This window comes from Schistocerca americana, chromosome 2 (assembly GCF_021461395.2).
Source record: "Schistocerca americana isolate TAMUIC-IGC-003095 chromosome 2, iqSchAmer2.1, whole genome shotgun sequence".
Taxonomy (NCBI): Eukaryota; Metazoa; Arthropoda; class Insecta; order Orthoptera; family Acrididae; genus Schistocerca; species Schistocerca americana.
In genome coordinates this window covers 778,026,758-778,043,009 of record NC_060120.1, presented here as the reverse complement: position 1 = coordinate 778,043,009, position 16,252 = coordinate 778,026,758, and the positions used below count along the sequence as shown (strand labels likewise).

Sequence of the window (16,252 nt, the reverse complement as noted above, 5' to 3'; positions counted from 1 at the left end):
AGGTTATGCGTACAACGCCATGGCTACCTCACCCAACACTTTGTTCAAAGATTTGGAGGCCCAACTATGACAACCAGGCCATTCCAATCCTTCGCCAATGGCTGGCTCTCCACTAAACGACAGTGATTCATGATCTCCAACCAAGTTAACCTCAGACTTTGTTGTTCTACTATGGTTGAGTGCTACACTGTTAGCTCAAACAATGGACTCAGGTTTCGTGTCACCGGACAGTGCTCACCAACATCTGAAATGTGAAGTGGATAATTTTCAGAACTGTGTAACTACCGATCGATTGTGTAATGTTCAAAGTGATCTACATTTGCACATGTACTTTGACTCTCAACGTTGGTAACAGTCATGCTGTGTGTAATGCCGCCATTTGTGCAAGACACACACGCTATCAACCGCTATCAACCTATTCTGGTTTTGCCTCACTTACAAGCTAATGATTGACATTTTCATGCACCAAATTCCCCTTGCTCACCCACCAGACCTGTTGCTCAGTTTTTCGACCACATGGGCTCGAGCACATCTTATGGCACTTCACCTTCCAGGAATGTTTTACGGCAACAATGTGATCATCAGCAAGTTTCACCGGTAATTTATAGTCCAACCGCAGAGGGTGTGCTCACGATGTGCACAAAAAGCTCACACTGTTGTCACATGAAGTACCAAACACCCCCCCTACCTACCCCCCCCCCCCCCCCCCACATGCACAGGGGGCCTCATTCCAACCATTCAGCCACTCCCCTCTCCCACAGTTCTGCCTGTGTCTGCCGCGCTGGCCTTCTGCATCATTTCTGAGGTGAAAAATTTCAAATCTGTACCTCTAACCACCAGTCCAGCTTATGGGACCTCCGCATGTGTTGCACAACCGCTCATTCCCATGGTACTAACCGTGCTAGCCCCATTGTGTTTTCATGACATGTCAAGGACAATGCAACCCGCTGTTGCTTCGGTCATGCTTGCCAATAACACACCTACACCTATGGTGCCAGGCTGCAGTATGGCCTCTCCTACCACAGACCAGCAGGACTTCGAAGATACACCGTAGCTGCCTTCATCCACCACCCCCCCCCCCCAGCCCCCCTGGCCATCTGCCGAAGCTTTCCCCTTTATATGAGGACAATCTGTATCATGGTTTGTGCTTGTGGAGCATCTGTTCGAGTTACATCATGTGTCCAACGACAACTCTAAATTCCTGTTTCTCATCACGCACCTCCATGATCACTCGGACTTAATTTGTGATCTACTCCTCTTGCCACCGCCTCCAATGAAGTTCGAGTTTGCAAAGAAAACAATATTGGACCGACTCGCTTGCTCACTACAAGAATTAATCATCAAGATCTTGTAGAAGGAGCACCTGGGGCATCAAACTCCATCAAAACTCTGGCGCCACCTTCGATTACTTGTGAGTGAACATACAATGCCAGGACGTTACTCTGTGGGTGGTATGGTCCACCAAGTTACCTACCGACCTACAGATTCAACTGCTGCCACACTCCTTCAAGTCAATCGGCTCTCATCTTTGCATCGCAGCCGTATGCACTGCTACGACAACACCAACCAGCACACCACTCACCACTGCTTGGCACAACTGCCCCTGTTTGTCGGCTGTCTGCGGGAGGCAGAACTCGCTCCACATCCACGCTGTCTACACTGCCTGGCAGTATCTGCTCAGTCTCACTTCCATCCAAGCACTCAAGAATCGCCCACACACCATACGTGCCAGTATACATCCCGGAACAAATCAATGAAGACAATCCCCCTCCGCTGCTGCAGTCACCACCACCACCACATCCGGCTCTTTCATATTGTTTGTACCACAAGATTTTCGGCGGTGATGCCAAGAAGTGTCGATTACATTGCCAAAACCCAAACTCCGACTGCAGGATCTAGAAGATGCCGAGTCCTGCGGGGAACCTCACAGGCGTCCTCACACATTCCTCTCCGTCCACCCGGCCAAGCGGTCGTTTATACGTGACCGACATTTCGTCATGGCTCATCTTCCAAGTTGACACAGGTGCTGAAGTGTCTATCATACCCACATCATTGGCTCCTCCTGCCTTTTCACTGATGAGGTCACTTTTATGAGCTGTCAACGCATCAGTGTTACAAACCTCTGACTCTGTCAAAGTTATGGTGCACTTTTCTCCTTCTCTGTGTTTTCCGTGGACTTTCTACATTGCCAACATCGATGAACCAATTCTCGGTATGGATTTTTTGTGACATTACAAACTCACTCCAAACATGATTCAGGTCTCAGTGCTACATCATCCCACTAACACTCAGATACTGCGCTCCAGCACTTACGTTCCACGTTCTGTTTCTCTTGCGACATCTGAGTTAGTATGTGAGTGCTCTGCCCTCGTGGTTGACATTGTGACCTGCGTCACTAACCTATTGTCAGAGTACGACTCGGCAGCACAACTCCACTGGGAAAACGACGAGCTGAAACAACAAATAGCACACACTTACAACAAACTCGTCACAGCTCATACCTCGCTGCTGAAACTGCAGTCCACAGTGCCGCCACCTAATCATATTTCTCCTGCAGACACCAGCTCGGACACTCTGCAGCTTAGTCCAAAAACATTAACTGCATGTGACGATTTGCATCCGGTAGACACTGCACCCGCAACGTGCTCGCCGTGTTCAGAGCCATGTGTTTCAAATAGTGCTTCTAATGACAGTCGCGTGCATGATATGACCATGCCCGCCACGCAGTCAGCATGTTGATAAACATTCCCCCCCTCTTGCGTGCCAGCCACGTGACTCAGCAGCCTCACTTTTCCCCGTGCGACACCAACACCTCTCTCGCCCATGCTGGTTACCCTGGTTACCCAAGGCAAGGCTGACAACAGACAGTCACTGCGCGTCCCAATCCACTCCATGCTGTGTGCGTAGCTGACCTCTCCAAACAAGCATGCGCTCACGTAATAGGCATGTGACTTTCGTGCTGCCTTTTCCAACTCACGCTAACAGTTATGCCTCGTCGCACCCTACTTGTCCAAAAACTTCATGTCAGGACGTTGCTCAGTCTCATGTGTAGTTCTCAGTTTCTTCTGTCACTGATGGAATGACACACAAGATAGTTACCACCGCCAGCCCTCCTATTAGCCACAAGGTTAGATGCCCTTACCCCATTAAGTTGCATGCGGCCTGCCAGCAAATTAACAAATTTTTGGAGGCAGGTATCCTGCAACCGTCGGACAGCAACTGGTCTTCACTGATTCAGCTCATCACCAAACACAACGGTTCTTTCTGAATGTGCGGCGACTACAAACGTTTAAAAGCTCCTACCGTCATGGACAATTACCCAGTGTCGGACATAAACGATTTCACTCATACTGTATTGGGCGCCACCATCTTCAGTGTTATTGACTGTAAACATGCCTATCTCCAGATTCCCATAGCACCAGAAGACATTCCAAAGGCAGCTATTATCACACCGTTCAGTTTGTTCCAATACAACTTCAAGCCGTTTGGCCTGAAAAACGCAGCATAAACATGACAATGTTTCATCGACTCAATCTTACGACAGTTAGAGTTTTGCTTTGCATATCTGGATGATATACACATTTTCAGCATCTTGGCTGAGGAACCCAAAAATCACTTATCCAAGGTCCTCCAGTCCTTGAACTCCAACAGCGTTGAGGTCAACAAGGACAAATTCCAATTGCGCCAGTCTTCTGTCACATTTTTGGGTTACACCGTCTCCACAGACAGAATACAACCTACAAAATCCCGCGTGCAGGCCATCACATCACTGCCGCCTCTGGCTACTTACAAAGAACTCCAACATTTCTTGGGTACAATAAATTACTACCGTCGGCATCTGTCTTCTGCCGCCGCTGTGCAGGCCCTGCTGACAGACTCGCTGTCAGGTAAACAGACTTCAGGCCTTAAACTAGTTCGCTGGACTGAACCTATGATGGAGCCCTTCAAGGCTCTAAAAATTTCCTTAGCTCACGCTGTGACACTCGCCCATCCTGACCCGTCAGCTGAGTTGTTCACCACTACGGGCACCAGCAGCATCATGGTGCGGACAGTACTACAGCAACGCAAAGGCGACAAGGTTTCTCCCCTTCATTTCTTCTCTAAAGAACTGTCAACAGCTCAGAAGAAATATTTTCCTTTTGATAGGGAATTTCCGGCAGTCTATGGAGCCGTCAAACACTTTCACCCCAACGTGGAGGGCCATTCTTTCTTCATCCTTACTGATCACAAACCACTAGTGGACCCTTTCTGCCACCCTCCCAAGGACCCACCCCCTTGATGTTTACGCCAATTTGATTTAGCCTCTCAATTCACAACAGACGTTCACTACATCAAAGGCACAGAAGACATCCCTGCTGATTTTTTCTCGCAGATCATTACTGTCTCACACATCATCGACTTATCCAACCAGGCCACTCTCCAGGCTTCTGATAAGGAATCTCAAGCTCTCCTCACAGATCCTCATACATCTTGTGTTTCCCAAAACCAAGTTCCTCTGCGTTTTGGATGAGATGTGGTGTGATTCTTCTACCGGCACCCTACAGCCATTGCTCCCGCCCACATTGAGCCAGCAAGCCTTCGATGCCTTGCACAACCTCACTCACCCTGGCGTCCATGCAACCACACAGTTCGTATCCAAGTGTTTCATTTGGAAAAATATTAAACAGAACTAACAAACCCAGGCACACAGCTGTGTCTCCTGTCAATGCAACAGAATCGGCCGCTACTTCTCCTCTCCACTAGACAAGTTTGACATTCCGCGAGGAAGATTTTGTCATGTACATATTGACCTTATTGGTCCACTAATACCGTCGGAGGGCCACAAATATATTCTTTCCACAATAGATGGTTTGTCTCGCTGGGTGGAAGCTGTTCCTTTACACAACATCACTGCTGAAACCGTGGCCAAGGGTTTCATCTCCTCATGGATTGCCAGGTTCGGTTGTCCGACCACCATCACCACCAACCAAGGTCAGCAGTTTGAGTCTGCCCTGTTCACCATTTTATGTAACATCTGCAGCATTAAAAAAGATAATACGACAGCCTACTACCCGCAAAGCAACGGGTTAGTTGAACGGTGACACTGCAACCTCAAAACTGCCCTCAGGTGCCATGACTGCCTCTGGTCTGAGGCACTTCCATGGGTATTACTCAGTCTCCATTTGACCTTTAAACCAGACTTACAGAGAACCATCTCTGAATTCGTTTTTGGGGAGAACCCAGTGCTACCAGGAGAACTTATCCTGCCTCAAGTACCCGAGGATTTTCCCCCCTCCCGAGATTTCATTAGTCGCATGTGCACCCACTTCAAACATGCACGGCTACACCCACCTTTCAGCCATTCCCTGCCGGACACTTACATGCCAACCACACTCAACACTTACTCCCACGTTATACTCAGTGACGATTCCGTTAGACAACCCCTGCAATCACCCTACCTTGGCCCCTTTAAAGTACTCCAGCGGGCCGAAACAATTTTCGACATTATGGTTAAAGATCATCCTCAGACTGTTTCATTGTACAGGCTCAAACCTGCTTTCATGGACTACAACGCCCCTCTGCCGTCTCAGTTGGACCCTCCTGCGCTGCAGAGCCTGAAAATACTTTGTCTCATCCCATGGCGCTGTTTTCTCCAACCCATGATTCGTCATCACCATTCGCAGGTTTTCCAGGCACGTTGCCATCCAACCCATGTGTGGGTTTCACCACCACTTCACCGACTGTGGAGACTCGCTCTCCCACATTCAACCTGTGCTGCAACGTGCCACCACACCGCATGTATGACGTGTCGATCGTCACCTTCGATGACCATGTGCTCATGCTCCTAACAGACACCATGGCCACACCCTCCAACGGGCAGCTAAATGTCAGTGTAGTGCATAGCCTGTCCCTCCCCCCGTGAGTGCCACCCATCATAAATACACGCGTTCATCTACTTGGACATATCAATCTGCATTTGGGGTGGGCATGTCTGCACAATGCCGCAGGCCATTCCACATGCCTGCTCTCGAGCTGGCCGATGCATCGTCCGCCCCCGCTGGTTGACTGACTACGAGGTGGACCTGCCATCAATCACTCCGCCTCTGCACTCCGCCTTGACCGAGATGGAAATCCCAGTCTTGTGCCATCATGTGCCAGCCACCTTGCATGTCTACTATTGACGTTGATGCCCACATGACCCACACTCAAGCCTCACAGGTGGTACTCCGTACTGTGGGAGGGGGGGGGGGGGGGGGGGCTGTGTGGCGTTGACAGGTTGTATCGACCATGATTAACACCATGTTTGTTGGACTCTTATTGCTCTGCTGAGCCTCCATGTTAGTTTTCAGTTCTGTTCTGTATCTCAAGTTGTGTACATGTTTATGACTAACTACGAAATATATCTCTATTTCTATGTGGAATTTAATGGGGATGGTTATTGCATTCGACCAATAATCGTATCCCATTCCCATACCCCAAAATGATAAATTTTTGCTCCACTGTAGTAAAATGTCCTGTCAAAACAAGATAGTTGCACAAAAGTATCATTGTTCTATTGTTTGTTTGCCTAAACCAATGGCCAGACCAAACAAATTCTTGTGTACAATTTTTACATTATAATGATATACAACATTATTGCATGTACAGCATTTAATATTTTTTTCAGGCACAATTTTACCAGCTGTTGAAATATATTGTTTCCCCCTGTTCTTCAGACTTTTCTTGACATTCTGCTTCCAGTTTGATGGGTCTATTGTCCTTTTTAATGCTTTTATTTAACAATACAATATCCTTTGGAGTGAAAATTACATCAGCAACATCCGCTGTTACCTTTAATATACAATGTTCTTTCAGGACAGTCAGTTTTACAGTACAAATAGCTTAATGTGAAAACAGAAAAAAGACACTTGTTACTATGGTAGCATGTCTGATGTGAGGTACAATATCACTTTATTTCAGTAAACACTGTTGCCAAAAATGGGATATATAACCTTCATTGAGGGAGTTCTTCATATTTTTACTATATTTATAATACTACTTTCTTTACTACAAGTACTCAATTTTCTGAGAAAGGGTAGGGTGCTATTTCATAGCTACAAACTTAAAACATAAATGCAACTATATAGAGGTTTTGTACTACAGCTGTCTGTAATATTCTGCACCTACAACTGATATAAAAATAGTGAAAAAAGGAACTCCATTCCTTTCATCTCTCATATGAAATTTTTGCTGATACCTCTGATTATATAATAAATGTAGTAAAATTGTTAAGGTATAGGCAGTTTTCACTCATTAAGTTTTCATAATTTATGTTACAGTGTGAGACAGTTGTTGAAACAGGACAGTTTGAAATGTCACAGAAGCAAGAACCACTTCATACTCGTGTGCGGCAACTTGTGCACAATGAAGAACAACGAAGACAGGTGGATCTCCTTTTCAATCAACTGCAAAAACTTCCAGGATTTAGACCCATGTAAACTATGGAATTGCAATGCATATGAAAAGCCTATAAGGATAATCTTGCCATATTGTGTCAACTACGGCCTTCAGTAAGTATGTTATTTTGAAAATAAACTTTCATATTATATTCCATCATTTTCACTCAGTTCTAGAGCATTAATACACTGGTATAACACTGAAAAGCTTAACCACACAAAATTTATTACATGGATGTAACTGAGAGCATTCATAATTCTTGGGGCACATCTTGACTTATTTGAAAATTGGATATACATACAAAAAAATAAATATGTATGGTTCTCGAGTCCACAGTTACTGAAACAGTGCTCTCAATGCTGGCCAGTGGAGAAGGACAGTTGACATCAGATTCCTTCCAAAATACTGCTCATTTGATAAATATACATTTCATCTACATTAGCTTGTTTCTCTTGTTACTGAGGCACTGTTTATTTATTTATTTTGTTACTAGAGCTGCGTGGAGGGATCCTTTAAAACTACAGACAAACTCAAGAAGAAAAATGACTCATGTCCACAATTAATTTAAATGAAAGCATTATTTCATAATTTGTTTATTTGCTGCCTTCAAAGGTTAAATATTTAAAAAAATTCTACATTCAGCTGCGCTAATAAGCAAAGGTGCTTATGGAACTGAAATAAAATTTGAGAGCATAGACAGTCGAGGCTACCCAGGAAAAACAGCAAAATATAGTTTCAGATAAGTAAACAATGAAATTGTTACAAAATAATTAGCTCAAATTCAACTATTTTAATTAAGTTGACTCATAACTCACAGGATTAGCCACAGCATGTGATTATTTATGCATTTTACTACTGTTATCTAATTGAAATGTCACAACTCACTCAGTGTGAAACATGTACCAAACTGACATGAACACATTGGTACAGTGCAGGTAGTTCATCAAGAGTAAACTTCCTACATATATGTGCTCAAGGAGTAAATTGTTGTTATTCTGTGTTAGTGTCTGCAGTATTAGCAAGCCAGTTTCAGGATATATGAAGAGAACTGAACCTATTAGTTATTGGAACAGTTGAGTTTATATATAACTAAGTAATAATAGTCTAATCATTATATTGTGGTTATAAATCTGCAAGCTCTCCTTTAAGAAACTTTCTGCATTACCTTAGAGCTGGAAATTCGATTAACCACTGCCGACTAGTTTCTTTTCTTGAAATTCAGACAGTGTAGCACTTGTGAACCTGAGAGATATGTCATGGTTGTTCAGTATCAACTCTGCAACAGAAAAAACTTTGGACTAGAAGAACTGGAATGGTCATAATTTTTTAGATTTTCTGCGCTTCAACACTAATACCAGGCTATGGTCAGTTCCCTTGCATATATTTGTGAAAACTCAGTTGTACCATCACTAATAATATCATTTTATTTTGTACTCAGTTTTCTAGGGACCATCTGAGACAAAAATGGTCACTGTTGGAACAATTCACTACGTACAAAATTTACAGATTGATGAAAGTTAAAACAAACATATACAATAGTAAAATGATGTCACATACAAATAACTAACAAATACAGCAACAATATCTGAATTACTGTGGGGAATTTTTGTATAGAGTAATATGAGTGTGATAAATGAAAGAATTTGAAAATTTCAGGTGTATCCATCTGCTGGAAGCCTGCTGAAAATGGTTCCTGCATGCTTAAGGAGGGATCTAAGTGCTCGTTTTCTTTGTTTTTTAATTCAATGAGTGAATTTTGCAGTTACACTTAAATGAATGCATACTCATCATCATCATCATCATCATCATCATCATCATCCTCACCACCTAAGAAACTTCGTTTCACATGCTTGTATTTCACTCTCTTCTCTCTTAGTTATGACTCACATCTCCAGGTTATATACCACGATTGGCAGGTTTTATACATGGTCTCCTCAACCCTCAGATGGACTCCCTTGTCCCAAATTAGGTTTTGAACTTGATGGAAGAAGCTGAATCCTTTTGCCACTTCCATCACTAGATATGACACTACCCAGGTCACTGAAATTTATAATTATTTAATTAATTGACAATAATAACTGAAAATTATTAACCACAAATTCCATGAAAGAATTTTTATATTATAGAAGAGTGACAGAATTAGAATTTCAAGACTTTTTAAAAATGGCTGTGCCATGTTCATAAACTAACAGTGCTTGCTGTTTCCTGGGCTAAGAATATTTTTTGTTAATGTTCAGAATTGCTGTAAAATATGATATTACATGACATAATGGGGCTAAAATAATTAAAGATAAATAAGTTTTCATTCTTTCAGTTTCAATAATGGTGTTGGATATTCTGTAGTGAAAACAGAAGCACTCATTTCCTCCACAAGATTTTGAATACAATATTTTCAAGAAAACTTTTCACCTGGTGTCACCAAAAGAATTTAAAATGTTCAACTTCCTTGACTATTTGGTCCTACAGTAACTAAATGTCACTTGCCCAGACACTCATTATTCACTACAGTATCTGCTAAATAATTTATATTAGATTCTGCATCTTGCCCAGAGGCTTTTGGATCAGCAGTAAACTGAAATTTTTTTCAATCAACTTATCTGTTTGTTGAGACCTTCTTTATTGTTATATATTTTATTTAGTCTGTTAATTCATTTGATCCTTTTTTATCAAAATTACCACCTCCTCCCCCTCTACCTTTGTTTCCCCCTTCTCCTCTCCAGTTTTCAGTTGTACTTTACATTTGGCTTCTCATTTCTTTTCATTTATCCATTTTTATTTCACATTCTTTCTTTATATTGCCTTTGTACTGAGACTGGTACAGTGCTTTACCAGTATTCTATGTTTGATCTTCTACTCTCTGACATCTCCCCCTTCATTATTATTTCCCCTTGTCCTCAAAACAAGTGAGGCCCTTTCATTCTGGGGTCTGTGTAACCTGTCACTCCTTTATCGTGTTCTCCAATCTATCCCTCGTTCCTTACTGAGGAAAGAACTAATAGCTCTGAAAGCTATCTTTCAACAGTACTGGAATTTTATATTCCTAAGTACTGGCCAGTCATTTTGTCTCTACATATTTTTATATTCATTAGTAATTAAGTAAACACAATTCCTAGATTAAAATAACTAGCTGTAACTGGCTTCACACCAAAATCTAGGCTTCACCCCTTTACCTGTGGACTGATGAGAACACTTTCAGATTCAGTAGGAAGGTAAATATTGATAAAGCTTACCATTGCTTAGAAGAAAACCCTCACTAGTTATGTCAGTAAGACAAGTAGAATGCCTGGTGCTAAAATATCTGACATGAGCTCATCAGTGGTCAAGTAATGAATATTATTTTTAAAATTAACAGTTAAATAGTGAGCAGTAATCTGAAGTATTACAACACAAATTGGCAGCATTGCCAGAAGATATCCTACAAGCAATATGATTATGAATACAGTTGTAGCAAGATGGATGATGGGCATACTTTCCATGGTGGCCAGGTGGTCCTTGAATCAAATTTTATCTCAATGATAATGATCCCACCAGGATTGTCAGAATTAATTCCGCTTGAGGGACACACCAAAGATAAGTTTCCTGCATTTTTCTCATATAAATATTATCATCAAACAAAATTTTCTTTCCCTTGTCTTAATTGTTGCTTAAATTGCCAGCTCCAGGAACATTTTTGACAAAAAAAATTCATTTTTAGAACCTTTCTTAATGTTACTAATTTTGTACCCTCTTCACATGTGAAATTCGTAAGGTGAGTCCGTTTTCTCCATTTCAACATTTTCCAATTAATTTAAGTTTCACAGTCTAGTTCATCCTTGTTAGTTTTCCTAAAATACATGTAAGCTTATGAAGGTAAGCGAGCATTTCAACTGAAAAATTCCACATTTTTTTATATATATTACAAAGAGCGTGTGTGTGTGTGTTTTCCAAGTGCATAAATAACACATTCTTATCAGCATTGCTGCACCAATGGATTGTAGATAGACCGTGCCAACACAGAGCGAATAAACACAGAAAATGGAATATTATGATTCGGGATTTTTTTTTTTTAAGTTTTTGCACAGTATCTAAATTACGAAGGGAAAAAAGGAAGTGACACTGTTACTACAATATGGCAGTAACCTGGAGAACAACCGAGTGAGGTGGCGCAGTGGCTAGCACACTGGACTCACATTGGAGAGGACGACGGTCCAAACCCGTGTCCGGTCATCCTGATTTAGGTCTTCCATGATTTCCCTAAATTGCTGTAGGCAAATGCTGGGATGTTTCCTTTGAAAGGACATGGCAGACTTCCTTCCCCATCCCTCCCTCATCCAGTGGGACTGATGACCTCGCGGTCTGGTCCCTTCCCCCAAACCAACCAACCAGCCTAGCCTGGAGAATCCATGCAAGTCACTGTAGAAAAATGGGGGTTGATTGTGACCACAATTCAGTGTGGTTATCAGTGAACAGAATGAAAGTGGCTCAGTGTGAAACATAGTAAGTCTAGCCCATTACTTTACTCATAACACGCGTTTTGGTTATAACTGTATTGATTAATTTGAGTATCTTCTTATTAATGAGCATTGTTGTTGTGGCCTTCCATCAGAGGACTGTTTTTTGCAGCTCTCCTTGCCATTATTCTTATGCAAATCACTTCTGCAACCTACAACCATTTGAATCTGCTTTCTGTATTCATCCCTCCATCACTCTATAATGTTTTACCCACATTTTAAAAGATTCTGTTCTCTTCTTGTCTGGACTACTTATTATCCACATTTCATTGCTGTAAAAGGCTACAGTCCAGCTAAAAGTACTTTCTAACACTAAATTTTGTATTATATGTTAAATAGTTTCTCCTTTTAAAAAATAATTTTCTTCCTAAACCCAGTGATCATCTATATTCTCTATATTTTGGACATTGTCAGTTATTTTGCTTCCCAAATAGCAAATCTCATCTACTATGAGGGCATGCTGAAAAGCAGTGCCTCTGAATTTATTATGTGAATACTTTTAAAGCTTTTTTAAAAATAAAACAAATGTTATTAACACAGCCCTCTGCCATTAGAGGGCCCCAAATTGTAGTGTGTAATATGGCAGTCTGTAACCTAACTATGTCAGGGTGCGATAAACAGCATTTTGTAATGGAGTTCCAAATTCACAGAGTTCATCCACATGTGGAATATCCTCTCCTTCTACCTGACAAAGCCAGATCATACATGAGTGCTGCAACATCTGCAACAATCCAACACCTTAGATTCATCATCATTGATCATTCTCCCTACAATCCTGACTTGTCCCCATCCAATTTTCATATGTTTCCAAAAACTGAAGAACGCCCTTTGAAGACATCACTTAGATAGTGATGAAGGGGTGCAAGTAGAGGTGGGGTCATGGCTCTATCAACAAAGTAAAACACTCTACAGTGCAAAATCAACAAACTGGTCTCTTTTTGGGAGAAATGTGTTCGTCGCCAGGGTGAATGTGTTGAGAAATAAATATGTATACGCGAAGAATAAAGATGTGGATTGTTAATAACATTTGTTACATTTAAAAAGCTTTGAGAGTTTCCACATAAAAAATTCAGGGGGATTACTTTTCAGAATGCCCTCATACTTTTAGTATATCATTTTCTGATCCACTTCCCCAGAATTGCCAAACATAATTTGATTACGTTCCATTACCTGTGTTTTACTTTTGTTAGTGTTTGCCTTTAATATCTTTTTAAAGGACTATCCACTCCATTCAACTGCTCTGACAGAATTCCATTGTCATCAGTAACACACAATGTTCTTATCTCTTCTTCCTGAACTTTCATTCATTTCCCAAATTTCTCCTCAGTTTCCTTCACTGCATGCCCAATGTACAGAGTGAGTAATATCGGACACTTATACAACCAGTCTTACTCCTATCCTAATCAGTGCTTCCCTTCATGTCCATTGACACTCATAACTTCTATTTGGTTTCCCTCGAAGATTTAAATAACCTTTCATTCCCTGTATTTTATCTCTGCTACCATCGGCATTTCAAAGTGTATTCCACCATCATTGTCAAAAGCTTTCTCCAAACCAACAGGTCCTATAAACACAGGTTTCCCTTTCTTTAACATATCTTCTAAGATAAGTCATAGGGTCAGTATTATGAGGTAATACCTCATGCGTTTCTACATTTCTCCTGAACCCAAAGTGATCTTTCCTGAGGTCAGCTGCTATCTGTTTTTCAATTCCTCTCTAAATAATTTACATCAGTATTTTGCAACCATTATTATTAAACTGATAATTTGGTAATTTTCACATCCATCAGCACCTGTCCTTTTTGGAATTAGAATTATTATATTCTTCTTTAAGTCTGAAGGTATTTTGGCTGTCTCATAAATATTGTGTACTAGGAGGAAGCACAGATACTGTCAGACTAATCCCAAGTGCATAAATTAAATTACATTTTCTTATTACCATTGCCCTCCCCCCCCCCCCCCCCCTCCTCCCCATCTCTTGTGGGTTATAGACACTCTGTGCCAATGTAGAGAGCTAAAGAGCTAAAATGGAGAATGGGATAATGCCAACAGCAAGTTAGGATCTTCCAAGGGTCTCAATAATTTTGGGGGAATGTTGTTTACATCATGTGCTTCATTTTGACTTTGATCTTATTGATCTGTCAAATTTTTCTCACTGTATCATATCTCCCATCACATCTTCATTTACTTCTTCTTACCTTTCTGTAGTACTACCTCTAACTTCATTTCCCTTGTATACATTCCTTCCACTTTTCCGTTGGTACTGGCTAATCTGTGTGTAATCAAAGGTTTTCTATTGTGCCTAGCCTTTTTGCATATTTGACCCTCTACTGTCATTGTCTTCTATTGTATTCCTTCACCCCATTTCAGTCAGTAATGATCCCCTTAATGCTCTCAACAACCTCTGGTTGTATAAACTTATCCATTCCCCATCTACTTCCATTCTGCAGTTTCTTTGTTTTAATCTGCTGCTCATAATCAATAAATTATGACAATAGTCCACATCTGCCCTTCAAAACATTTTGAAGTTTAAAGTTTGGTTCCTAAATCCCTATCTTAACGTTATGTAATCTATTTTAAACCTAATAGCGTCTCCATGTCGTTTACACATATACAGCATTGTTATATGATTTTTAAACAAAGTATTAGTAAAGAATAACTTATGCTCACACATGCTAAATTCTATCAGGAGCTTTTACTTTTTATTCCTCTCCCCCATTCCACATTCTCCTACTATTCTTCCTTCTTGTCCTTTTCCTACAACCAAATTCCAGTGCCCCGTCAAATTAAAGTTTGTCTATCTTAACTACGTGAATAATTTATTTGCTTGTCATACAGTCTTTCAATCTCTTCATCTGCAGAGTTAGTTAGCACATAAATCATTCTTCCCACAATCCATATGTGAAACCCTAATAACTGGTACAATGGGACATACCCTGTGCCATGCACCTCATGGTGGTTTGTAGAGTATAGATGTAGATGTAGAGGGTATTAGCTAAATGTCTATCATGGCTACAGTAATGTTTTCACCATGCTGTTCATTGTAGCTTACCCATATTCCTGTTTCTTACTCATTAGTAGACCAACTCCTGCATTATCCTTATTTCATTTTGTGTTGATAAGCCTGTACTCACATACCCTGGAGTCCTGTTCTTCCTGATACTGCGTTTCATTAATTCATATTATAACTTCAACCAATCTAACATTTCACACTCCATCCTGTTGAAAGCCAGTTTTGTTTTTCCTAATGATGACATCCTTTTGAGTAGGCCCCTCTCATAGATCTGAATGGGGGCTATTTTACTTCGAGAATATTTCACTCAAGAAGATGCCATCATTTAACTACGCAGTGGTTTATGCTGCTTAGAGAAATAATAGCTGCAGTAACAACACAGCAAAGCCATGTTGGCTAATGTTACAAGGTCAAATCAGTCCATCGTCCAGACTGTTGCCCCTGCAATTACTAACCCTTTTCAGGAACAGTGGGTTAGTCTCGCCTCTGCCTGGACACCCATCTGAAGTGGTTGCATCTACGGTATGGCTATCTATATTTTCAATGGAGTGGGGTCATGTACATTATAAATTATTTTAATTCAATATAGTATTGGTTTGCCCTAATATGGCGATTTAAGGATATTATTACATTTATGAATTTTTAATGTATACAAATATTAAAAATTCCTTTGAAAAATGTATTTCATATCAGCTAAAGAAGATACTTTACATTCCTATTGTCCATTCTCTAGAATATCATAAATTAAGAACAAGATCTGTTTCTTCCAAATGTACACCATATTACATTTTATATATAAGTATCTGTATAATGTGAATATAATAGAGGGAAACATTCCACGCAGGAAAAATATATTTAAAAACAAAGATGATGTGACTTACCATACGAAAGCGCTGGCAGGTCGATAGAAACACAAACAAACACACACATACACACAAAATTCTAGCTTTCGCAAACAATGGTTGCTTCGTCAGGAAAGGGGGAAGGAGAGGGAAAGACGAAAGGATGTGGGTTTTAAGGGAGAGGGTAAGGAGTCATTCCAATCCCGGGAGCGGAAAGACTTACCTTAGGGGGAAAAAAGGACGGCTATACACACGCACACACACACATATCCATCCACACATATACAGACACAAGCAGACATATTCAAAGACAAAGAGTTTGGGCAGAGATGTCAGTTGAGGCAGAAGTACAGAGGCAAAGATGTTGTTGAAAGACAGGTGAGGTATGAGCGGCGGCAACTTGAAATTAGCGGAGGTTGAGACCTGGCAGATAACGAGAAGAGAGGATATACTGAAGGGCAAGTTCCCATCTCCGGAGTTCTGACAGGTTCA

The 16,252-nt window shown here is 41.1% G+C and overlaps 1 protein-coding gene across 1 annotated transcript in view; it reads left to right on the top strand.

Annotated features, from left to right (window-relative positions):
- LOC124594426 overlaps nucleotides 1-9,100 on the top strand; it is a 79,718-nt gene extending 70,618 nt beyond the window's left edge. The window contains exons 2-3 of the mRNA XM_047132797.1: nucleotides 7,299-7,529; nucleotides 9,073-9,100. Of these exons, the coding sequence (XP_046988753.1) occupies nucleotides 7,299-7,529; nucleotides 9,073-9,100 (259 nt within the window). The remainder of the gene's footprint in view (nucleotides 1-7,298; nucleotides 7,530-9,072) is intronic.
- Nucleotides 9,101-16,252: the final 7,152 nt, after the last annotated feature.